The 27,093-nt window shown below is 46.9% G+C and overlaps 1 protein-coding gene across 4 annotated transcripts in view; it reads right to left on the bottom strand.

Annotated features, from left to right (window-relative positions):
* The window catches only part of IFFO1 (intermediate filament family orphan 1), a 128,727-nt gene that overhangs the window by 10,845 nt on the left and 90,789 nt on the right, over positions 1-27,093 (bottom strand). For all 4 annotated transcript variants that reach the window (XR_015297638.1, XM_086932900.1, XM_086932898.1 and 1 more), the window contains 2 exons: positions 22,687-22,779; positions 18,862-18,992 (listed from right to left, as the gene is read on the bottom strand). Coding sequence is in view for 3 of the 4 variants with exons in the window: in XM_086932900.1 (XP_086789026.1) it covers positions 18,862-18,992; positions 22,687-22,779 (224 nt within the window). In the remaining variant the exon portion in view is untranslated. The remainder of the gene's footprint in view (positions 1-18,861; positions 18,993-22,686; positions 22,780-27,093) is intronic.

The following is a 27,093-nucleotide window of genomic DNA, read 5'->3' as shown; positions in this document are numbered from 1 at the left end:
TTCAGCATCAAAATGGCAGTTCCCCAGGTAGCAACCTCAGTCATCTTCGAAACCTTACATCACAAGACGACTGGCAGGCCTCTCCTACCGTTAGTGCCTGGATTGATTGAACCAGCAATGAGGACATTCCTAACTCCGGCCACGGTGGGTTCAGGTCCTTCAAGGATTGCGAAAAAATACAAGGCTCCAGATGAAGATCCAATGTTTTTGCGGTCTGACCCACCACCAGACTCCCTGATTGTAGCAGCAGTCAGAAAGGCGCATTCGGCAGCATCTACCTCTTCTGCTCCACCTGAAAAGGACAGTAAGAGTATGGATTCCTTGGGGCGAAGGATGTGCAATACCTCAGGATCGGTCATGCGAGTGGCCAGTGCGTCTGCACTATTGGGCCGTTATGACCGTCTACTCTGGGACTCAGTGGCTCGTTTTGCAGATAAACTCCCTAAAGAGGATCAGAAAGACTTCCTGGAAATAGTGGAGGAAGGAGGTTTGGTGGCTAACCAGAGCATTAGCGCGGCGGCTGATGCTGCGGACTTGTCGGCTCATGGCTATGCACACGGTGTTTGCGCAAGACGTACAGCCTGGCTTCGCCTTACGGGGCTAAAGCCGGAGGCACAGAGGAAAATGGTCAATTTACCTTTTAATGGATCAACTCTGTTTGGATCTCATGCAGACGACGAGATGTCTAAGATGAAAGTGGAGTTGGACACTCTTAAGGCCGTAGGCCTTGAGAAGAAAAAAGAATTTAAACGTCGGGGTACTTTTCGTCCCTATGACAAGAGATCTTTTCAACAAAGGAGTCAACAAACGAATTGGTCTTCGCAAAATCAAGGCCAGAATCAGCAAAGATCGCAATTCCAGCAGAGGCGGCCTGGACGGGGCAGAGGCAATGGAAATAGGCAGCAGTCATCAGCTGCCAAACAGCCTCAGAAACAATGAATGGATGCTTCCTCTACAACCGTGTCCCACTCCGGTTGGAGGAAGTATTGTGCGTTATCTGGACGAGTGGAAACAGATCACGAAGGACAGATGGGTGCTGGATGTCATTCAGAACGGGTACCTGTTGAGGTTCAAGAAGGCACCCCCTGTCATGCGCCCTCTAAAGATGGTACAGTGGAATATAAAGCGCTTGCAACAGGAGGCGAACGTCCTCCTGAAGAAGAAGGCCATAGAACCAGTCCCTTTTCAGCAGAGAGGTCAAGGCCTGTACTCTCGATTCTTTCTTGTGCAGAAAAAAGGTCCAGTCACAGAGTTCAGACCCATTCTGGATTTGAGGCGACTGAACAAATTCATTCGGAAGGAGAGATTCCGAATGCTGGCTCTTCACCAGATCTTCCCTCAATGACACCAAGGGGATTGGATGTGCTCCATCGATCTAAAGGACGCTTATTTTCATATTCCGGTATCCAGAAAACATCGCAAATTTCTCAGGTTTCAAGTGGCGGCTCGTCATTATCAATACGCAGTGCTTCCTTTTGGCCTGAGATCAGCTCCCAGGACATTTTCAAAATGTATGGCTGTAGTGGCGGCTTGTCTTCGAAAGAGTCGGATTTTCATATATCCGTACTTAGACGACTGGCTTCTGAAGAGTTCATCCCCATCGCTTCTAGAGGAACATCTGTCGATTTGTCTTCAGCTCATGTACAAGTTGGGTCTGCAAGTCAACTACAAGAAGTCGATAATGAATCCCACACAGAAGATCCACTACCTGGGTGCTCAGCTGGATACAGAAGTAGAAAACGTGTGTCCTTCGGAGGAGAGGTGGTCATCCATCAGAGCGAAGTGTCTGCTTCTCCTTCAAACTGCACGTCCGACAGTTCGGCAAGTATCCTCTCTCCTGGGCTCAATGGCGTCGTGCATTTTCATCGTGCCAAACGCACGTTTGCAGATGCGTCCTCTACAACAGTGTCTGGAAGATCAATGGCAACAGAGGACGGGATGCTGGGAGGACCGGATTTATCTCCAACAGTCTGCAAAAGATTCCATCCGGTGGTGGATGAAGAAGGTGCATGTGATGAAGGGAGTCCCTTTTCATCAGGACCCACCAACGCAGGCTCTGATAACAGATGCTTCTCTCCAAGGCTGGGGGGCGCATATAGGCCCTCTGCAGGTACAAGGGCAATGGTCAGACTTCGAGAAAGGATATCACATCAATCTTCTCGAGCTCAGAGCGGTCCATCTTGCTCTCAAGTCCCTGGCGCCATCGCTACAGACTCGGTCCCTCCTGGTACAAACAGACAATACAACTACAATGTATTACTTAAACAAGCAGGGGGGTACCAGATCCAGGACTCTTTCCATAGAAGCCCAGACCATCTGGCATTGGTTACTGGCGCGAGACCTGTCCATAACAGCAATTCACCTGCCGGGGAGTCTCAACACACAGGCGGACGACCTCAGCAGAGACTTCGTCGAAGCGCACGACTGGGTTCTCAACGAAGACGTCGCGCACAGCATTTTCCAGGATTGGGGAACACCAGACATAGATCTGTTCGCAGACGCGGCAAACGCAAAATGCCCCGTCTTCGCGTCCAGGTTCTACCAGAAAGGGTCTCAAGGGAATGCCCTTTTGATAGATTGGTGTCAAAATTTGCTGTACGCCTTCCCACCGACACCGTTGATACCAGCAGTGTTCAATCGGCTGTACAAGACTCACTCCAGAATGATACTGATTTGCCCAGAGTGGCCACGCCAGTGGTGGTTCCCAGATCTCCTCCAGTTGTCAATAACACCGCACAGGAGATTGCCGTGTCGCCCGGATCTTCTGTCCAAGCAGAAGGGGCAAGTGTTTCATCCCAATCTGCCCTCCCTGCGCTTGGCAGCATGGCTCCTGAAGTCATCCAGTACGGGCACTTACAGCTGAATCCAGAGTGTATGAACATCCTTAAGGAAGCAAAGCGGCCTTCTACGAGACAATCCTACGGATTTAAGTGGAAACGCTTTTACCTTTGGTGTCAGAGTAAGGGTCTGGACCCTATTCATGGTCAAGAAAAGGTGGTCTTGCCTTATCTTCTTTACCTTGCTGAATCTGGTTTGCAGTTCAATTCCATCAAGGTCCATCTTGCTGCAATAACTGCTTATAGAAAATCGCCAACACAGATATCTTTCTTTCGAATGCCTGTGGTGAAGGATTTTCTGGAAGGGTTAAGAAAGGTTTATCCTCCAATCAGGTCTCCGTCTCCACCTTGGGAGCTTAATGTGGTATTGACTAAATTAATGGGTCCCCCATTTGAGCCGATACATAAGGCGTCTTTGCAACACCTGACGTGGAAAGTAGCGTTCCTGGTGGCCATCACTTCTGCTCGTAGGGTGAGCGAAATCCAGGCTTTGTGTTGCAATGAACCATACACAGTTTTTCATGGAAACAGAGTGGTGCTCAGGACTCATCCTGCTTTCCTACCTAAGGTGGTGTCGGATTTCCATATTAACCAATCCATAACATTGCCTACTTTCTTTCCGAACCCTTCAAGTCCGGCAGAACGGACTTTACATTCATTAGATCTTAAAAGGGTTTTGAAATTTTACTTAGATAAAACTAAGTCTTTGAGACAGACGGACCGTCTGTTTGTGAACTATGGTCCTACAAATACTGGGTTGGCAGCATCCAAGAGATCCATTTCTAGGTGGATAGTGTCATGTATCTTACTGGCTTATCAGCTAGCCCACAAGTCTTTACCAGGTAGACCTAGGGCTCATTCTACGAGGGGAAAAGCTTCTACCACAGCTCTCCTTAGGAATGTGGCTATGTCAGAGATATGTAAAGCAGCTACTTGGCGTTCAGTTCATACGTTTACACGCCATTACTGTTTGGATTCTGATGCTCAGACTGATGCACAAGTGGGACAAGCATCACTCAGAAATTTGTTTGCTAATACTAGTTAAACACTGTGATTTTAAAGTATGACTATGCTTTAATCTGTTCGCCCGCTTCTGTGGGTATGAGCTTGCTACTCTATTCAGTGCTTATGACTATTAATGAGTATCCCCTGGAAGAGAAGGATTAGTTACTTACCTGTAATCCTAGTTCTCTTCCAGGGGTATACTCATTAAAGTCATAAGCACCCTCCCGCCTCCCCGGGCGAGCAGTAGCATTAAGGTTTAAAGTTTCAATATGTTTAAGTGCAGATTCCTGCTAAAGTTTACTGTACCGTACAAAAGAACTGACCTAACTGTCACCTGTGGGGCATGATGGGAACAGAGTTCTCCTGGAGGCCTTAAAGGCGAAGTGTGCAGATTCTCTGGGGCCTTAAAGGCAGGGTGCCAGTCTGATTTTCTGTACACAGACATTTTTTCATATGCAGCCCTTTTAGGCTAATAACTGTTTACTACAGGTTCTTTGATGAAAATAAAAGGTTTTTCATGGCTATGAAATGCATTTTAGGCTCATGCCTGTTTATTGCATTTATATACAGCATATTTTCATGCTTCAGAACGTGTAAGGTTTTGGTTTGATTAGCCTATGTGTTAAGGTTAGGCTGCATATTATGTTATTATACATGTATATGTGTATAATTACTTAGTACTTTGTACTTTTGGTTATATTTACACATATATATGTATTTTGTTTGTGTTCCGGGTCCCCGCTCATGGGCGGAGATAATTCAGTGCTTATGACTTTAATGAGTATACCCCTGGAAGAGAACTAGGATTACAGGTAAGTAACTAATCCTTATCAGCAAATTAGGCCTTTTAGTCACAGAACTTGATACCACTCCCACCCCCGTGATCACTCCAGGTTCCTCTAGGGGGGCCCAACCCCCATTCAGAAGACCCCTGCTCAAAAACAACTGGTTTTTAGAACTGTAGAGACTGTCGCAAACAAATATCTGTGACAGATACCCATTAGGCGTGTCTGTGGTTTCTGGGGTCGAGCCACGACGCCAAAGCCTGCAGCGACTGTGCATTGATGGATCCAGAGGCTATCCAGGACCACAAGGCACAATTTAACCCACCAAGCATAAGACTACTTGCCGAGGGAGATCTACGTCTCGGTTCAAGTACACCTTTCGGTACCATTTCCACTATATTAGTCACAGAAGCTGCTCCTGGCGCAGGTCTTCTTCACTATTCAAATCGCCCTGTAAGTCCACAAACACAAGTAATCGGAGCAGGACTCTGCCCCCCCTGTGCCACTCGCATTCACCAGAGCCAACGCCGGGAGATGCCAAGGCTCTCAACCTCGCTCTGGAGTCACCTAACTTTCGAGCCGATCCCGCAACTGGTTGAGGCACAGACAGAGTTTTATGGGGTAGTTTACCACTACAGAACAAAATGAAGAATTTAATGCAGTTACGCTCCAGGCTCTTCGGATCCTTGCAGACTCCCCTTGGTGCTTTCCAAGGACCGAAAAGGCCTTCCATCTGGAGTACCACCAGCAGGTTCTCCCTCAGCACCAGTGAGAACCTCTGAACCAGTCGTAAGACCTCCTGTCCAGACCCTGCCACCAGCACCACGGTTCATGCTGGTTCCTGAGACTTCGATACCAGATGATGAGATACCCATCGTACCGTTCAACTCTAGGTCAGCACCAGTCCGACCTCGACCAAAGCCGCACCTGATGACAATTCAGGCTCCGCTTCCTCCATTCGATTTTCTGCTTCCACTAGGGAGACAACACACCCTACATTCACTTTTCGGCCCTGAATGATTTTGATGCGTGCAATGATTTGGCTGAGCACTATTAAGACAACAATTTGTATGATGACTTGCAGGCTGCTGGTGGTCGCAGTACCTCTCCGAAGCAGGCCTTCTTTTATCTCCTGGACCAGTTACTAAGGAATCTGCGCCCTGGTGAGGCATAGGGCCACCAAAATCCTTGACCTCCAGCTCCCCACCTTGGAAGTCAAGACTAAGAAATTGAAAAACGTTCTCCAGCCAGGAAAGACAACTTCTGAGCCCCTTTTACCATTTAATAGGATCAGTCAACAGACAAATTGCGAAACACCATCGCTCTGCTTCAGAAAGAGCATTGCCAAAGGTAAGTAACTTGTTGGAACAGTCTGACCCTGGTGAACTGGAGTTCTGTGCTCACCACGTTGTTTAATAGACAAGTAAGGACCAGTGATTGTTAGGTTATGTTACAGAGCTTTGTAAAGCGCTGGTTTACCAAAGGTTTCTTGGCACAATTGAGAGAGGAAAGAGAAGGAGGTGAACTAAAGTTAAGGTGATGATTGCCAAAACAGCTGTGTTTTTTTTAAAAGGCACCTAAAAGCAGAATGAGATTCTTTGCATCTGAATATATTGTAATTGTAATTTATATGTTCGAGGCATGTGGGCCGCTAAATTCATTTCTTGTGCATAGATCGCCGCCTAGTGTTGGGGCCGGATGATTGCACCTTGTTGTCCTGGAAGAGTCTTTTGAAGTATCACGAGATAGGTGGCTCCTCCCTTGGACTACAGTGCGCATGGGCATCCTCTCCATCCTCAGATTGTTTTTTTCCGCCATTGGGTTCGGATGTGTTCCGTGACTCTCGTTCGGAACCTATAGGAAAAACTTGTTTTCTTCAGGCCAAAAGGCCTCTTTAAGCGTCGGTATTGTACTTCGTTCGGTTCTGAGTTACTTTATCCGGTTCCCGGATACTTGAGCACGTGTGCTCCCAGTTTTTTAGGCCTGCTCGAAGATTGACATCGGCGATGGAATTCCAGGCCCCGTTTAAGCGTTGCCCGGTCTGTAACGCGAAGTATCCTCTCTCAGACGTGCACCCTGTGTGCAACAGATGTCTGTCTCCAGACCACGATGAGGAGAGTTTCTTGGCCTGTTCAAAATTCAGGTCGGAAGAGGCGATCGCTCTTTGACGTGAGGCGAGACTACCGGCGCGGAGAGCGTCGGATGTGGAGGATATCTTCCAGGCTGGGGACGACGAGGGCGTCCAAGAGGAGGAACCGGAGCATCTCTCCGACCCGGCCTCCTGTCATGAATCTTACTACGGAGAAGAGGTAGACGATGAGAACATCGAAGACGATGAAGCCGTCGAGGTAAGAGACGACGGTATGGCCATTGGAGCCGCAGAGGGCGGCTCCAGTGATGAGCAAGACCCAACCGAACCTTCGGGGGTCATAAGTGACACTGTCTTGTCAACGGCTCAGGTCGAAGCATCGCCGGAAGGCCTTAGCCAAGATCTTTATGCTCATTCTACAGCCTCGCAATCTGGCCCGGCTAAGAATATTTCAGAGCCTTCGAAAACGAAACCGAAACTGACAAAAGACAAATCGAAACCTAAACTGGTAAAACCAGTATTCGTTTCTCAAAGCCTCGTTCCATCGGATCCTAAGAAGGCTCAGAGTGTCATTGCCCCTTCGGGGGTCACAGAAGGGTGCCAACCCGAAGATCGGTACATCCAAGAAGGTGCCAAAGAGATGGAGCGACGTCATCTACGGCTGCCCTCGGGGCGTGGACACTGAAGACGGACTTGAGTCGCAGCCGCCCCTCAGTCCGAATGCATACAAGTTGATGCTGGTGAAGGTTCTCTAAGATAAGCGCAAAATGGCCGCGTTGGAATGTGACGCTTCAAGCCGCGGCCATTTTGAGAATCCCAGCGCAACACCTGGCTCAAAGTTGCCGATGCCCGTGAAGAAAGTCAAACAGCCATCGGGGCCTCCACCGTTTTTGGACTGCCTCCGACTGCAAGACCTAAGGCGTCTAAGCCGGCACAGGGCACCGACCCTGGTACAATGATGCCAAGACTTAAGGGAACGACCGCCATTCATGAAGGCGTCGGTTCCACTCCGCCTTCTTCTGAAGGCTCAAAGAAGTTGTACATTGACTCTGCAACCGGAAGACTCACCCTTTTCAAATGGAAGATCTTGCCGGAGAAGCCTATGGAATCCTATCAAATTCCACTCAAAAGGAAAAGAGACTCTGCTTCCTCGCCAGTCCTTTTCGAGTCCGTAAGGCCTTATGGTCAAGCCTTTACTCATTCCCCCACACTCACTGACGATTTGGGGGGAGGGGCGGGGGGGGGGGGATGACCAGAATGACGAACAATTAAACTATCCTGATGAATCTAATCAGGATGACTCGCAGGATGTGCTCGAAGATCAAGGCACAGCGGACACCCATTCTTACCAGGTGAAGGCGGACACCCAGTCTTACTAGGTGAAGGCGGCCCCGCGGAGGATACTGCGGCGTTCAACGCTCTAATTGAAAGGGCAGCGCTGAACCATGATGTGGTCATGCATGCGAACCCGGTTGAAGAGGACTTCCTGTTTGATACCTTCTCTACTTCGGACAGATCGGTGAAGACGCTGCCGATGCTGAAGGGTGTCCTTAAGCATGCCAATGAAATTTCAAGGACACAACAAGAGCGAGGGTGGTGAACCCACGTATTGAAAAGAAATACAGGCCTGCTACTGTGGACCCTACGTATATAAGGGGTCAGTTGCCATTGGACTCTTTGGTGGTCTCCAATGCCCGGAAGAGGGCGAACTCACAAACAAGTGGTGATGCTCCTCCCCCAGACAAAGAAACTAAAGTGTTAGAAGTTTCTGGGAAGCGGGTTGCTGCGCAGGCGGCGAATATTTGGAGAATAGCCAATACACAGGCTCTACTGGCTAGATACGATAGGGCTCACTATGATACCCTAGAGCAGGGGTCTTCAATCTGTGGGGCGCGACCCCCAGGGGGGTCGTGGAGTCCTGGGAAGGGGGTCGCGGATTGTCAGTTTGATTTAGATGGCGTGGGGCTGATTGAGGGTGCTCAGGCGGAGGCCTAATTCACACCGAGGGGTGAAAAACAACAAAGCCTCATTAACCAGTAAAAGGTCTTTTAAAGACGTGTGAAGTACTGGGGAGCGGCTTTGTGTGTGTCCCTGAAGGTGTTGCCCGGCTTATATACACGAGGAGAGGAAGGGATGGGGGCAGGGGAGGGTGGCTGGGGGAGCCCTTTGAGTTCAATGGACGTTGCGCGCCTAGAGCTTTGGGTCCAGCCTGCAAAGCTTAAAGCACGAACCCTCATACCTGGCGCCTGGCAGGAGAAATGTGCCTTAGAGTCGGTTCTTCAGGTGAGATGTTGTTACAGCCTGTCAGCCCCCAGCAGGAGGCACAGAGATGCCCTCCCATGAGAGAGGAAGAAGACGCAGAGAGATACTGACCCCCCACCCCTCCCCCCATGAGACAGGCACAGAAAAGGTGGGTGGATGAATGGATGAAAGGGTGGATGGATGTATGGATGGATAAAAGGTTGCATGGATAATGATGGATGGATGGATGTGTGAAAAGGTGGGTGGATGAATGGTGGATGGATGGATGGATGGAAGGAAGGATGAAACGGTAGATGGGTGAAGGATGGATGTATGGATGGATAAAAGGTTGCAGGGATGAATGATGGATGGATGGATGTGTGGAAAACGTGGGTGGATGAATGATGGGTGAATGGATAGATAAAAGGGCGGATAGATGAAGGATGTATGTATGGATGGAAGGAAGGATGAAGGATGGATGTATGGATGGATAAAAGGTTGCATGGATGAATGGATGTGTGAAAAGGTGGGTGGATGAATGGTGGATGGATGGATGGATGAAAGGGTGGGTGGATGAAGGATGGATGTATGGATGAAAGGGTGGAAGGATGAAGGATGGATGTATGGATGGAAGGATGAAAGGGCGGATGGATGAAGGATGGATGTATGGATGGAAGGGTGAAAGGGTGGATGAATGTATGGATGAAAGGGTGGATGGATGTATGGATGGAAGGATGAAAGGGTGGATGGATGAAGGATGGATGTATGGATGCATAAAAGGTTGTATGGATGAATGATTGATGGATGTGTGAAAAGGTGGATGGATGAATGATGGATGGATGGATGGAAGGGTGGATGGGTAAACGATGGATGTAAGGATGAAAGGGTGGCTGGATGAAGGGTGGATGTATGTATGGATGGAAGGATGAAAGGGTGGATGGATGAAGGATGGATGGATGGATGTGTGAAAGTGTAGGTGGATGAATGTTGGATGAATGTGATGAGGTCTAGCAGGCGCATTTATGGTTGTCGATAGTTGTTGATGATGAGGAGTACCAGTTTCTAGAAACTTTTGTTGCAAGGGGGTCCTTAAGCCTAAAAAGGTTTTACAAGGGGGTCTCGGCATCAAAAAGTTTGAATACCTCTGCCCTAGAGCAATTGTTGCAACACTTGCCTGATGCATTTAGAGAGGGGGCGGAAATGTTGATTCAGGAAGGGAAACTGATATCAAACGCTTCTATCAAGTGTGCCCTGGATTCAGCAGACACTGCAGCCAGGGCCATTAACACCAGTGTAATGCTAAGGAGGCAGGCATGGTTACGAATTTCAGGGTTTAAGCCAGAAATACAGACAAGTTTGGTCAATCACCCCGTTAACCTAGATTTCTTGTTTGAGCCCGACGTTGACACAATTCTTGAGAAGATCAAGAAGGACACCAAGACGGCTAAGTCTATGGGGGCCTTGCAGTCTCAACAGTTCAGAGGGGGTTCTTTTTGTCGCTCAGGAGGTAGAGGGCCGTCAAGGGGGCAAACATCTCAGCAAACACAATACAATAAAGGTGGTGCACAGGCCACCTTTAACAAGACCAATAGAGGTGGATACCGTGGTAACAGCACCAAAGGCAGAGGATGTGGAAATAACACCAGGTCCTCAGCAAATACCAAACAGTGACGTCTTGTCACTGCCCCCGGACCATATAACACCAGTCGGGGGACGACTCCAGCAGTTCCTGCCAGTCTGGGAAGGCATTACCACAGACAGGTGGGTGAGGCAACTTATCCAGTACGGGTATTGTTTAGAACTGACATCCACTCCACCCAACATACCACCAAGACACCATCCTATGTCCGCAGAGCACTTAACCTTATTACAGCAAGAGGTGGCCAGCATGTTGCAAAAAGGGGCCATAGAACTGGTGCCTCTAGAGGAGCACGGAACAGGGGTGTACTCTCTCTATTTCTTGGTCCCGAAGAAGGACGGGTCTCTCAGGCCCATTCTGGATCTGAGACCCTTGAACCTATACATCCTTTCAGAACATTTCCACATGCAGACTCTGCAGCAGGTCCTGCCGTTGCTCAGTGAGAGGGATTTCCTGGCAACACTGGATCTGAAGGATGCATATTTCCATATACCCATACATTAGGCACACAGGAAATACCTCAGGTTCACTATACAGAACAAGCATTACCAGTTCAAGGTGCTACCCTTTGGAGTAACCACTGCTCCCAGAGTGTTCACCAAGTGCTTGGCGACAGTGGCGGCACACATTCGGAGAAAACACATTCATGTCTACCCTTACCTTGACGACTGGCTTGTGCAAGCGAAGTCAGCCCAGCAGTGCGCCAGCCACGTGTCCCGCACAATTCATCTTCTGCACAGTTTGGGATTTTCTCTAAATTATCCCAAGTCGCATCTTCAACCCGCTCAAGTACAGCAATACTTAGGAGCGACGTTGGACACTGTGACTGCTACAGCCCAGCCGAACTCAGTGCGAATCGACAGCATGCAACTGCTGATTCGCAAATTCAAGCCACAACACTTACTACAGGCACGAGTGTTTCTGCAGTTGATAGGCATGATGGCCTCCTGCATCTTCATAGTCCCGCACGCGAGACTGCACATGCGTCAGCTCCAAGAGTGTTTAGCGCAACAGTGGAATCAGGCTCAAGGACAGTTGAAAGACCTAGTGTTGGTGACCGGTCGTGCGTACAACTCTATGCATCGGTGGAATCCACGCAACCTTTGCAAGGGACGACCGTTCCAAGAGCCTGTACCACAAATAGTGCTCACGACGGACGCATCCTTCCTGGGGTGGCGGGGCGCATCTCCTTCATTATACAGTGCAGGGACTATGGTCGGATCAACAGAAGAAAATGCACATCAATCTGCTGGAATTGATGGCAATCTTCATGGCACTGAAGGCTTTCAAGCTACATCTGTGCGGCAAGGTCGTGTTGATCCGGACGGACAACATGACGGCCATGTATTACATTCAGAAGCAGGGAGGTACTCACTCTCCACAGATGTCTCACTTGGCTCAGAGCATGTGGAAGTGGACCATTCAGAGGAACATTTTCCTCATGGCGGAGCACCTCCCGGGCCAGGACAACCAGATAGCGGATCTGCTCAGCAGACACAGCCATCAGGTGCACGAGTGGGAGATTCATCCCTCGGTGCTGCAACCGTACTTCCAGCAGTGGGGGCATCCAGACATCGACCTGTTCCCCACAAACGAAAATGCAAAATGCCCAAGCTTCGCCGCCAGGTTCCCACACCCGCGGTCTCAGGGCAATGCGATATGGATGAACTGGTCAGGCAGATTTGCGTACGCTATTCCGCCTGCCCCGCTCATACCTCTGGTGGCACGGAAACTCAAACAGCACTCGATGACTCTCATCCTGGTTGCTCCAACGTGGGCGAGGCAAGCATGGTACACCACGTTCCTAGAACTTTCCGTGGTGCCTCACCAAAGACTGCGTCTTACACCCAGTCTTCTCACCCAGAGCCATGGCGAAGTTCAGCACCCAGATCCGCAACAGTTAAACCTTGCGATATGGCTCCTGAAGTCATAGAATTTGGGTATCTGAATTTGCCTCCTGATTGTATGGATATCATCAAGGAGGCGAGACGGCCTACCACTAGGGCCTGCTATGCTGCCAAATGGAAACGCTTTGTCATTTACTGCTCCAACCATGACATAAACCCGCTGGATGCATCAACACAAAACATTATTTGTTACCTGTTACATTTATACAGATGCAATCTGGCATACAGCTCTATACGTATTCATTTGGCGGCAATAGCGGCTTACTTACAGAACAGGCAACACCTTTCACTGTTCCGAGTGCCAGACATAAAGGCTTTTATGGAGGGACTCAGACGAGTCATTCCACCCAGAAGACCACCTTCACCGGTCTGGAATCTTAATATTGTTTTGATCAGATTGATGGGGCCTCCTTTCGAACCTCTCGACTCTGGTGAGATACAGTTCCTCACTTGGAAGGTGGCCTTCTTAGTAGCGATCACGTCGCTGAGACGTGTTAGCGAGCTGCAAGCCCTAACCATTCAAGAACCTTTTATACAGGTTCACGCAAATAGGGTGGTGCTACGCACTAACCCTAAATTCATGCCCAAGGTAGTCTCTCAGTTCCACATTAATCAAACTATTGAACTGCCAGTTTTCTTCCCTACTCCAGACTCAGTTGCAGAAAGATTACTCCTGGTGGCCGGAAGCCCTCGGAAAAGCACCCATCCCGACAGACCACGCACGGAACTTAGGCGTCATCCTGGATTCTTCACTCTCCATGAATAGACAAGTCAGCGCCGTATCCTCTTCCTGCTTCAACATTCTTCGCATGCTTAGAAAAACATTCCGCTGGATCCCCACCGAAACAAGAAAAACAGTGACCCATGCCCTGGTCACGAGCCGACTGGACTACGGAAACACCCTCTACGCAGGCACTACCGCTAAACTCCAGAAGAAACTCCAACGAATCCAAAACGCCTCAGCCAGGATCATATTAGACATCCCACGCAACGAACACATCTCTGGTCACCTTAAAGACCTCCACTGGCTACCCGTCAATAAGAGGATCACTTTCCGACTGCTAACCCACGCACACAAATCACTCTACGACATCGGACCACAATGCCTCAACTCACGACTATCCTTCTACACCCCCTCCCGCCAACTACGTTCTTCCAGCCAAGCCCTCGCCACTGTACCTCGCATCAACAAGACCACCATGGGAGGCAGATCCTTCTCATACCTGGCTGCTAAAACATGGAACTCACTCCCCGCTTACCTACGCCTTACCCAGAACCACCTAGCATTCAGAAAGCAACTTAAAACGTGGATATTTGACAAGTAATCCTCCTCCCCTTTCTAAGCGCCTTGGGACCCTCTGGGTATGTAGTGCGCTATATAAATTCTCTGACTTGACTTGACTTGACATTAGACATCAAACGAGCTCTCCTGTACTATATAGACAGGACGAGGGATTTCAGGAAGACTAAACAACTCTTTGTTGCTTTTTCACCTCAGCACAAAGGCAAACCCATTTCCAAATCAGGTATAGCCAGATGGATTGCTAGGTGTATTCAGATTTGTTATCAGAAGGCTAAGCGCACACTAACTGTCCCCCCAAGAGCGCATTCCACACGCAAGCTAGGGGCATCCATGGCTTTCCTGGGTAACATTCTATTGGAGGACATATGTAGAGCAGCCACATGGAATAACATACATACATTCACCAAACATTACTGTGTTGATGTACATTCCAAGCAGCAAGCTGCTGTAGGACAGGCTGTTCTTAGGTCCCTTTTTCAGGCTGCTGCAGCTGGCTCGGGCAACCACCGCTAGGGGAGAAACTGCTATTTATTCTATGCACAAGATATGAATTTAGCGGGCCACATGCCTCGAACGGAATATGCTACTTACCAGTATCGGTTCTTGGCATGTAGGGCCTCGAACATTCATATCGCCCGCCCATCCTCCCCGGTGCCTGTCGCAGCTGTAGTAGTCAGAATTATTTGTAAGCATGGTCATCTTGTATTGTATTGGACTCCATCTCTGCCACAATGGCGAAAAACAATCTGAGGATGGAGAGGATGCCCATGGGCACTGTAGTCCAGGGGAGGAGCCACCTATCTCATGATACTTCAAAAGACTCTTCCAGGACAACAAGGTGCAATCATCCGGACCCAACACTAGGCGGCGATCTATGCACAAGATATGAATGTTAGCGGCCCTACATGCCAAGAACAGATGCATACTGGTAAGTAGCATATTCCTTATATAGCGCCTTATCACCAACGGTCTCTAAGCGCTTGAGAGAGGGCAACTGCTTTGAATTAATGGTAGGGAGACAGTGCTTACTGTGAGGCCCAGGCTTCCTTAAAAAGTAGGGACTTTAGTTGTTTCCTAAATGGGAACAGGGCACATTCCTTTCGGATGCTAACAGGGAGCTTGTTCCCGATCTGTGGAACACTGATGGAAAAAGCTCTGCCACCGAGGGAAACCAGGCGGGAGCGGGGGCAGACTAAGAGCCTCGCCTCCGAGGATCGCAGTACTCTGCTTGGAACATAATTGGCTAGGCTGTCTTTGATATATTTTGGTGCCTGGCCAAAGATGGCTTTATGTGCAATGCAGAGTCCTTTGAATTTTATACGTTGCCTAATCGGAAGCCAATGGAGTTGACGCAGGAGGGGGGAGGCATGGGTGCAGCGTGGGACCTTGAACACCAGGCGAGCCGCATCGTTCATGATGGTCTGGAGTCTGGCCAATTGGTAATCTGGTAGCCCTAAATAGAGTGAATTACCATAATCCAACCTGGATATGACGAGTGCTACTACCACTCGTTTAAGAGTATCCAAGGTAAGAAGGGGGGCCAATTTCCGCAGCTGCCTTAATAGGTTTGAGCAGACACCCACTGTAGTCAAGACTTGCAGGGCCATAGTTAATTTGTTATCGATCTTAATACCTAGGCTTTTTACTGCCGAGGCTGGCTCGGGGTATTTGCCCAATTCTTGTGGCCAAAAAAGGCTGCTCCATGGGTTGGTGACAGAGGTGACGACCAACACCTCCGTCTTATCTGGATTGATTTTCAGCGAGTTGGCCGTCATCCAGTTAACAATGTATTTAAGAATATTCTGAACTCTAGTATGGGCTAAAGGGGAGTTATCGATCTGGATAATGATTTGGGTATCCTCCGCGTAATTGTATATTTGACACTCCATCTGATTCAGTGCCATTAGTAATGGTTGAAGATATGCATTAAACAGGAGGGGTGACAACGCGGTCCCTGCGGGACTCCACATGGAAGTGTGCCCGGCCTGGATACCGCATCTCCCAGCTGCACTCTCTGGGAGCGCTCTTCCAGGAAGGAGGTGAGCCATGTCAGAGCTATGCCCTGAACCCCAAAATCATACATCCGCGATAGTAGGAGCTCAGGAGTCTAGGAGGATCAGGGCACAGGGCACCTTAGAGTCGGCCCTCAGTCTCAGTCCATCTAGTACTGATAGCATGACAAGTTCTGTACTATGATGCACTTGAAAACCTGACTGGTTGAATTGTAGAAGGGGGTTAGCCTCCAGGTGATATGTGAGTGAGGTGAGCACATGCTGTTTGAGGACTTTGGAGAGGAAAGGGAGCTGGGAGATTGGCCGAAAATTCTTTAGATTCTTAATGTTCGCCTCAGGTTTTTTCAAGAGGGGAATCACGCGCGCCTCCTTGAAGTCTCTCGGGACTACTCCAGTTTCGAGGGAAGAGTTCAGTAGTGATAGGATCTTATCTTTAATCCCCGGGAGGGCCATCTTGTAGGTCCTGGGCGGACAGGAGTCTGCTGGTGAACCAGACTTCACGCTCCCCAGAAGTGAGGCAAGTGCTTCAGGCGCAAGCGGGGGAAATGAGGTAAGGACCTCCTCTACGGTAGAACATGCGGGAATAGGTTCCAGGACACAGGACCTCCTCTACGGTAGAACATGCGGGAATAGGTTCCAGGGGACACGGGAGCTGTGGCGTGTCTTTAATTGTAATCAAGAGGTCCTCCACTTTAGAGATAAAGAAGGCTTGAACATTATCAGTCTTCAATCCCAAAAGAAGGCTTCTGTTCTTTAACCTGTCTAAGTTCTTTAAGGACTTTAAGCGTTTCTTTTTGCGTATTTAGGGCAGAAGTTATTTTGTTTTCGTAAAAGACAGCTTTCCTCATTAGGATGGCCTTTTTATATGTGGCAAAAGCTTCAAAATACTTTGAGCGGGCAATTGGATCATGTACTTTCCGCCAGGCTCTTTCGCTTTGGCGGAGCTGTTGTTTAAGGCTCAGGAGGTCCTCATTAAACCATGGGGCTCCCTTCCCCTTATCTTTGATCTTTTCCCTACGTGCGGGTGCTAGAGTATCAATGGCTATGTTTAATCTTTCCATAAGGGCGGTATTTTGAGCGTCAGGGTCCCCCAGCGGGTAATCTGGCGGGCTAGGTCTTCTAAGAGCAGAGATCAAGTCATCTGCCCTTATTTTATTCCAGCTCCTGATTGTTTTTCCAACTGGGGGTGGTGAAACTCCCTGCTTGGAGGGTTGGATAGTGCCGCAGATAAGCGAGTGGTCAGACCATGCACATGGACTGATGACTGGGGGGCCCATAAGGGGCTGAGAGGACCACACTAAATCCAGTGTGTGTCCTTTTTCGTGGGAGGGTCCTAGAACAGATTGAAGTCCTAAAGCGGTCAAGGCCTCATCCAATTGACTTGCTTGACTTTCCTTGGTAGAGAGTTCCCAATGGAAATTAAAATCTCACAGTATAAGGAGACATTGATAGCGTGAACACAGATCGTAAGCCAGTATCGACAACCACTTAGTGAATTTGGGCGGGGTTTTTGGCGGATGGTACACGATCAGGACGGTAACACATGTGGAGGCAGTGTGTAGTTTTGCCCCTAATATTTCCGCTCCCTCAATGCTTTCTGTAAGTAGGATCTCAGCCTTCAGGGAATTTTCATGGAGTAAAGCCACCCCTCCCCCTCGAGTACTGCCCGGCCTATTGTGATAGAGGGCCGCGTAGTTGGGGGAATGGATGCCACAAGATCCGGTGAAGATGCATCCTCCAACCAGGTCTCCGTGATACCCAGGATTTCGATTGTTTCATCTTGCAGTAATGTAAATACCTCCAAATGGTGCTTTTGTAATGATCGAGTGTTCAATGTGGCAAATATGAGGGCCGGGGTTTCGTGGGTGCTAGGAGGGCTCAGCGGTTTACCGGTATCCCTCTGGGTGGATGACCTTAGCAGCCCTTCCGCTTTGAGCAGGGTTGCTGCCTTGTCGGCCAGGGTTACTCGTCGGCTATTTAGCCGGTGAAGTTCTGCCAAAGAGTATGTAAGGCCCCAGGCAGGGGTTCTGGCCCCTGGGCCCGGTAGGGCGCAGACGGGCTTGCCTTTGGCGTGCCTTCGGCACGCTGCCGGCTCGCCCGCTGCGTGCTTGTGCCAACATGAATAAGTACCTGCCTAAATTATGTAGTCTCTGCCCACCCACTAATCAGCCCTGCTGTGCAGCGGCTGTCAGTTCCCTGCACTAGACCGGTAACCGACTGGAAGTGCCTCTATCGGGAAACAGAGTGGAGTGGGGAGACGGGTATGCCTGAGCACGGTGAAATATTTGCAATTAAAACTTGTGAGTCAGTTTAAAAGCATACAAACAAACAGAGTGCAAACACGCAAGATAGCAGCAATACAATTTTTTAAAAAGGGAGCAGCGAGCGTGGCAGCGTTTCTATCAGCCCACCACACCTAAGCAGGGCTCTCTCAAAGCTTTTCAAAGTTTGACTTTGCTGGAACTCTGTGCTTTCCAACATCCAATACTGAGGATTGGCCCATCCTGTCATCACTTACATATGACCCATTAGGCACTGTCGGAAGCACTATTGCCTCTTCCTAACTCTTGCCACACCACTGTTCCAGGTACTGTAGTCAATGTTTACTAATTTTGGAGGATCGTGTCTTATGGCCAGCAAGTGGTGGACATCAGTAGGGCTACTGTCACGTGAATGTCAAGGACTCACAGAATTTGGAGGTGGTGGCCCAGCACAAATCACCATAGGTATGTGCTGGGTACCACTCTGGGGCATGCAGATAACTGGGATTCATGCTGCAGTGGAGACCGGACAATGGGCATGAGGAGCTTCAGTGGAAAGGGCACTGGTTGTAAATACGGCCGCTTCTGTTTCATTATATGGACAGCGTTGGAAGTAAAGGTGAGGATTCAGGCACTAATATGGCACAATTCCCTTCTCTAAATTGAGCAGTAAAGTTGTGGATATAGCAAAATAAAGATACACTCCTCTACCACCAAAGAGAAACTAGTGGTTTTTTTTTTTTTTGCTGACTTGCTTTTTGAATGGATACCCTGCTTCTTACCGATCTCCTGATTGGGTGATGAGGCGGCGACAGGTCTCCATCTGCACATCTAGGCCACGCTTCATGCTGCACATCTCCATGTATTCATGGAGGTGGCGGTTCATATCATTCTTGGCTGTTGTCAGTTCCAACTATGGATCAGAGACAGAGGCAAGACACACTTTAGTCCCATTCAGGACACTAATGCACTGTATCATTCCTCTTAAGGAGCTATTTTCTTCCACTCCCTTTACTCCCATCTTGTGTTATTTTTCTTCTTCCTTTCCCATGTTTCACTCGTTCTTACTGTGTTCATGCCTCCATCCCATTGTGTTGTACCTTTTCCCTTTTATGATATCCCCTCTCATGTTTTCTATTCATTTGAGCTATTACCTCACCGCTTTTTATTCCTCTCAATCAGACTGTAATTTACCCTCGCCCATTGTTAAATCCATCCATTCCTTCTACTGCTATTTCCGTTAATATAGCAGTATTCCCAGCCTCCGTGCATATTATTCTACCTCTTAATGTGCTCTCACCCCTTGTCATGTTATTCTCTCAGTTGTTTGTGTTATTTTCTCCTTCCTTTCCTGTTATTCCCTCTCATATTATTCCATCTCAATCCCTCCTATATTATTCGATCTCAGTTACGTTACTCTTTCTGCACTCATGATTTTTTTTTTGTCACTCACCCTCTCCTAAAGAACTATTGACTTTTTTTATTGTTTTATCCCTTTAACACTTGTTTTTATTACATGTCAGTTTTAGCATCCCCTTCATCGTCGCCTATTCCCTAGATCTTGCTGTGCTATTTCTTGGTACTGTTACTCCACACATGCTATTAGTTCTGTAACTCTTCCTTCTTATGCTATGATCCTCATTTTGCAGACATTTATGCTGTCTGTCAATCATATTCCCCCTTTTAATGCTATTTTTATTTAAATAATAGTTTATCACTGGTTAAATTAAACAATCTAAAAATTGCAAAATAAAAAGCAAATGGTATTACATGCTTTTAATTCAACAGTTACACAGTGAGAAGTTGTAGCAGCTTAATCAAAATGCTACCAAAATGTAGCTGGTGATTTAAACAAGCTCTTATTGTGTGGATCCCTACAAAACTTACATCTCCTTAAACCATTAGATAATGTTTTGTACTTTTAGTGTCATCTAAAAGTGCTGCTATGTTTCTTCTCAAATACTCACATTCAAACATAATATACATCTGTGATTCAATTACATCGGACGTGGACATGTGCCTATATATTCTCACTTTTTAACATGTAATAGGCAAATTTGTGCAAACGTTTGCTCAGGCTTAGAAAAAACAAAAGGTTCAACCCATCGTCCATGTAATCCTGCACTCACGAGTGAACTGAAGTTCAAGTATTGTTAACCCTACGCGAGAAGAATTAACACCCCCACACCAGGGCACTTGTAGTGAATCACACAATTGTTTGAGTTCTACAGCAGTCCAGTTGGCCACTACAACAAAATCGCATACCTTGCCTTATACTGTTTTTAAATTCTGTTATTTCCGGTCTCCTCTGGTTTTATACTCCGCATCTTGTGTCGCTGCCCCATCACATTGCTATTTCCTCCATTCAGTGCTACTCTTTTGACACGGACCTAGTTCCATTCATAACCTTGTTATTGATTTCTCCATGTCCTGTGTTGTTCTCTCTTCTGTAATGTTATTTACTCTCTGTGCTGGTTTGATTCACGCTTGGTTCTCTTCTGCTGTGTTAGTTCCTCCTATTGCTTTAATACGATCCTATACTTCTCTGTTGAAATTTACAGTTATCTTCTTGTGGTCTCTCCTCACTAATCAAGATGTATTCTCTTAGTCTCTGAATCAACACACTTATCACACCAATGTGCGTTTGGGACACCTTTTTCTTCCGGTTCTATTAACCCCTTTAGTTTGTAATTATGCCAGGCCTCCTTTAAAGCAATCACTCTCTTCGCTGTCAATAACTCGTCTCTCCTTTTCTGTGCTCACCACTCTCCTTGTGTCGTCCCTTTCTTCCCCTTTAGTTTGTGCCCCTCTGAAGTTACAACTCATCTCCTGTTGTGGCATACCTGTATCTTTTAGTATTTCATTTTTCTTGTTGTGGCATTTCCTTTCTTTCCTACTGGATTGTAACTCTGGCCCCTTCAGGTATTGCATCTCCCTTGTATGTCTCTTGTGCTCCCCACCAGATTACCCTCGTCTTCTAAAGTATTCCCACTCTCCTCTTCTGGTATCCCCGCTTGTGAGGTGTTCCCGCTTGTGAGGTGTTCCCTCTCTTCCTGTGGTATTTTATCTCTCTCCTGGTGTAATTTGCCTTCCCCTCTGGAGTTATTTCATCCACTCCCTCAGCTTCTTCTGTTATCACCCAGTTCTTCTTTTCACTTTCTTCTCTTGTAGATTCTCCCATTTTCTTCCTGTGGTATTCCATCTTTCATCTTGTAGTATCATACTCTGTTTTCTGAAGGCATTCTTTCTACCCTTTTGGTATTTTCCTTTTCTGTTATGTTATGTGTTATGGTATATGTTTTGTAAAGCGCACAGCTTCCCCAGTTAAGGAGTGTTCCAGCGCTGCAAACTGCAAACTGTTAAAGGCACTGTGGGAGAGACACCGTAGACCCATTAAACAGGAAAGAGATGCGTTTTAATGGCTTTGCGGAGCAGAGCATGATTTTTAATACTTTTGATACACGCTGGAAGAGAGTTCCAGAGCTTCAAAGCTTTTCTTCCTTCTACTATGATCCTTTTGTCCTCTGGTCATTGCCCCTCTCTGTGTGCTAGACGATTCTATTCTTCCCAGCATTATTCACGTTCTCCTCTGCTGTTAATTATCCTCTCCTCTGAAATCAATTCCTCGCTCCTCGTGTGGTATTACTTCATTTCTTCACAGTGTTATACTTCTGACTTATTCGGGTATTACATCTGTCTTGTCCTGTGCAAGACCATGTAACCTGCCTACTGTATTTCTGCTCTCCCTGTCTAACCTATCCACAATATTTCAGCTCTCTTCCCGGTTCTTTACTTTTCTCCTGTCAACCCTTGTTCTCTTTCCTCGCTCCCTCCCTTCCTCTGATGGTATTCCCAGCCTCCTCCTATAAAGTTCCTTTCTTTCCCTTCACCATTGTGTCCTTGTCTTTCAGTACTTATCTTGCTCTTACTATTTCCTTCCCCACCCCTCTATTATTCCTTGCCCTCTTCTGTTATTACTCCCTCTCCTCTTTCGGCACCCCTTCAGTTGTATTCTCTCTCCCCCCATGCCGCCTCCTGTTTGTAGCCCTTCTCTCGCCTGTTCTTTCCTAGCTCTTCTTGTGGTATTCCTTCCCTTGCCTCAAGCATGACCTGGTTGTCCTCTGATGTAATTTTTTCGCTCCTTATGTTCTAGCCCTTCTCTTCATGCAACTACGGTCCCTCTTTTTTTTTTTCGGGAGTCCCTCTTCTTGTGCCAGACCCCCAGTCTCGTGCAGCACTATTCTCTCTCTCCTCATGAAGCATGTTACCTCTCTTCTGCTGAGAGGTGCCTTACCTGTTGGCGTTATTCCATTTCTTTTCTATACTAGTGCTATCATCTCTATGCTATTATAGCACTACTCTTTGGTGGTATCATCCCTCTACGTACAGTAACTTTGTGGTACCCTACTTCTCCTCTGCTGTTATTCTTCTCTGTCCTTCCCCCTTTGGTGTTTTCCAACTTCTCTTGCGGTATTCTATCTTTCCTCTTATGACCACCTTCTATTCTGTAGCCTACCCCTGCTCAGTTCTGAGGCTACACCCCCTACCCCACCCCTTTATTACATTTCCTCTCTTCATATATTTGTACCAATCTCGCTCAGTCTCACCTCAATCTGATCGATCGTTTCTTGATATTCCTTTTCTCGGCTCTTGAAGAGTGACTCTGTGTCCTTTATTACTTTTTCCAAGCTGTCTTCTTGCTGCAATAGAGACAGAAGAGGACAGCATGAGAGTGGTGGGAGGAGAGGCTTTCACTGAAAGTTAGGCGTGTCTGATAACAGCTTGTTTTTTAAATAGCGCTTCATACTACGTTTATGCCATACTTAAGTGCTGAAAATAACGTGTCACTATTACCAAATTTATAGTATTCATCTTAGCAACCTTAAAAGAATGGAAGTCGAAGACTGTCGTGCCAGGGTTCAAACTTGTGACTTCCAGATCCCCACATTGGTCAACAGCAAGTGAAAAGACTGAAAAAATAAGGGAGCAAACGGCCAATGGAAGAGGATAGGAGAACGAAAGGGAGGCTTCAAATAGAAAAGTGGGTGAGGTGAAAGGCACCAAGTCAGTCTCCTTCACTTCAAGTCCTAAATACGCACATGGCTAGACAGCGAACCAATCCTGCAGCTCTTTCTGGCCTGCAGGGTGTGGCACATCCAAGCCAATCTGTTCTAGCCATTTTTGGAGGCAACAGCGCCCCCTTTGAGTACAGTGCATTTTCATACTCCTTCATGTACTTGATAGTCACATGGCTGCAAGGCAGTTTGCATCTAGGATGCACCATCATGCTCAAAAAAATAGAAGGCGGTTAGTAGGGAGTAAGTATGGGCGGAAAATCCGTTCCGCTCGCGGATTTTGTGGATTTTCGGTAAATTCGCAATCCGCGAGATTAGCGAATTTCCCGCAAAATCCGCAAATCCGCGAGCAGCGGATTTTATGGCTTGCTCGCACTGTTCGCGTGAGTTCGCGGCTTCCCAGTTCAACTTCGCGCCCCGCGAATAAGCGCTAAATTGCAGAAATACGATCTTAGCAAAACTGAAACTACTTACCAGGTTCAAAAGTTCAAGCTCATCATTAGTAGCCATTTCCTGTAGTGCTTCCTGAGGGGCCCCTCCAGAGTTCAGTTGCCTACTTGCAACTATTATGTGACCCTGCTCTGACCCTCAGAATAGTTACACATATGCCACAAAGGTCCTGAATTACAGCTAAGGGAGACAAGCAGGAGCCAGGCTGGAAGTTCAAATCCAGTGACACATTAATCAGCCCCTAATTCATTATTGTCAGTTGGGGCAGGGTAGGTGTTGTAACTAATTTTGCAGCAATGAAAGCACTTAGCAAGTGCAAAAGATCACTAATCAGGAAGCACTAAGGAAGCAGGTGCCAGCTAAAAAAATATTCTGTGACACATTAATCAGCCCCAAATTAATTCAGGTCACTTGAGGCAGGGAAGGTGTGCTTTGCTTTACCACAATAATGTACACTGGACAACCAGAGGGTGCTGTGATGAAACAGAGGGTGGCATGGGTGAGCCAGAGGGTGGCATGTGGTGACAGAGGGTGGCAGTGATGAAGAAGAGTGTCCCAAACAGGCTGGACACGTAGAAACAACAAGTTCGCAAAACTTGCGACCCGACAGGTAAGTTCGCGTTTGCGAAATTGTACAAAAACCCTCGCGACCTGGCAGAAATCCGCGCGAACACAAAAAAAAAAAAAATCGCGAGAATTCGCGGATTTTGCGGATTACGAGTTCGCAAATCCGCAAAATTCGCGAACGCGAGATTCGCAAAATTCGCCCATGCTTAGTAGGGAGGACATGCAAGTGAAAGTTGAATTGGGATCAAGGCACCCACATACGAAGAATCTGTACCCTCATTAGATTGTTACGAGATTGTGAGGATTTTTCTTTTTACACAATGTAATGCCTACTGAAATAATATGCTTGATTAATAAAAAAAGAATGTTGACAAAAAATAGAAGCTGTAACAAGTCAGGTCACCACTCTATGATAAAAAACACAAGGAAGCTAGTCTGAGCATGCTTAGCAAGGAAAACCAAGTTTCTTAGACGATCCTTAGAGATAAGATAAAACCTATTGAAAGTCACGATGCCTCCATTTTACATAATCTATTAAACCATATTGGTACAGGATTATCACATGCATCAGATAAAGTACATTGAACTGTGTTGATACCACATGGAAGATGACTCAGTTAACGTACCAGTTGCATGGATTTTTTTCAGGAAGACTAACAGAAACTAACTTATACTGGTACTAGAACTTTATTTTACCCGAGTGATGTCACCCTGTTTATAACCGTTGCATAATCGTGATCTTAAAAGTATTACAGCGTTCATTGCCTTTTCAGTAGAAATAACATCTCTCAAAATTGCACCATGAGAGCATTCCTCAAACTTCACTTCATGATTGTCGATTTTGTTTGTCCCCGGTTATTGAACTGCTAACATTCTTTTCAAATCCTCAATGAAATCAGAATGTTGATTGCATTTGTATTTAGTATTTACAAAGGGTTGCAAACATCCAGAATAGGGTATCTTGGTGGTAGAATCCAGACTACTGACAAGCAGGAAGCACCTATTAGAAGACGCCTAAACAAGAGGAGGCACCCATATTTTCAGCAACCTTTGTAATTTTAGCAAGTCAGGTTCAGACCAAAGATAACCAGGTAACAGATTTGCAGCTGACAGCCTCTGCCGTGGAGAACAAAAGACCACACCTTTTTTTCAAGCAACACTTGGGGACCACATGCAATACTGAAGCACAGGTCTCCGCAAAGGAGAGAGGCTATACCACTTATATTGGTGGCGAAGTGGACACCTCTGAGTATACATAGCCTAATGGATCAGGCAACTGGGCCTAAAGAGGATTCTCTTCAATCGGCAACCAGCGCAAAGTGGCTAGGACTGCAGAGGTATGATTCCTCTGGGAAATACCACAGACCAATCTTGCGGTGTAATTTTGAATAAGGCACAAAGGCGAACCCAGTTAAATGACATTGCAGTAGTCTAAAAGTGACAATACAAATGCATTCTGAATTAAGATCTTCTGGCAGGGGGAAATAGATAAGAGTATTAACATCAGACTGTCCAATTGGAACAGAAATGACTAATAAAACATGGTCAGCCGCAGACAGCACCACATTAATCCTTACACCCACATTTTTTACTACCTTAACAGATGAACGGGTTGGACCCAAAGTACTCGCCCAGAAATATAGCATAAAAAATAGTAAATTGACGGGACATAACAGGTCAGTCTTCATGCCATTCAGTTTTAAGCAGTTCTTATTCATCTTGAAGTAAACAATGGACAATGAGATTGGCTCTCCTAACTTAGGGCCAGAGGTACGACAGAAAATTGCATGCGCAAACCGGTTTGTGACTCGTTTACGCATACAATTTTCCTCTGGGCCATGTACTAACACTATTTTGCGAGTCGCAAATAATTTTCGACTCACGAAATAGTGTTTTGTGACTCACTATTAGGAAGAAGCGTTCCCTTCCTAATAGCGACTCGCAAGCTATGTACAAATGTTTAGCAACCGTAATTGCGGTCGGAAAACACTCGCAATTTACAGCCCTCTTCAAGAGGGTGGTAATGCAATCGAAAAAGTGACCCATTCCCCTTTGCAAATGCAGGGGAAAATATTTTTTAGGGGCAGGCAGTGGTCCCAGGGACTACTACCTTCCCTTTAATAATGAAACTAAAAGGTTTAATTCTTTTTTTTTTTTTAATGCATCTTGTTTTCCTTTAAGGAAAACGGGCTGCATTTTTTTTAACTGCTTTATTGAAAAGCAGTCCCAGACATGCACTTTACACTGGTCGTTCATCTGACCCTAGAGTCTTACACAAATCTGGTAATGATTTAGGTGTCGTCTGCGTACAGAAAGAAATCCAACTCGAAAGAGTCTGTAAGATGAACTAATGGGATTATATAAAGATCGAAAAGTACTGGTGAGACCCATAGAAACCCACGGTTATATTATCAAACTGAAGACTCAAACAATGCCTGTATGACATGAAAAAATCTGACAGACAAAAAAAATCTACAAGCCAGCGTAACGTCTGTATATAAATACCCTAATCCCATAGTAAACGGAATGATTTACAGTACCAAATGCCTCAGTGGAATCCAGTAGTACCATAACAGTTTGGATATTTGCCTCAACTGAGGATGGCAGCTCTTCCAGGACAGATGCAAAAGTAAGCTTTATGCTGTGCCCGGAGTGAAAACTCGCCTGGGTCACAAGCAAAAGATTATTATTATTAACCACAAAGTTCAACTGTTGTTGAAAGGCGACTTTCACCAGTAACATACTAAGAAAAGGCAGCTGTGAAACAGGTCTAATGTTAGAAAGGTCTTCAGGCGTCTAAGAGGGAATTATTTTGAACAGAGTCTGACTTTAACATTTCTGGAATACACCCTTTCCATAAGGAGGAGTAAGTAATTACTGTGGCCCAGCTGGGGTCCAGAGACAGAAATGATTTATGTAAAT

Source organism: Lissotriton vulgaris, chromosome 7, assembly GCF_964263255.1.
Source record: "Lissotriton vulgaris chromosome 7, aLisVul1.2, whole genome shotgun sequence".
NCBI classification, from domain to species: Eukaryota; Metazoa; Chordata; class Amphibia; order Caudata; family Salamandridae; genus Lissotriton; species Lissotriton vulgaris.
This window is presented reverse-complemented; position numbering and strand designations above follow the sequence as displayed.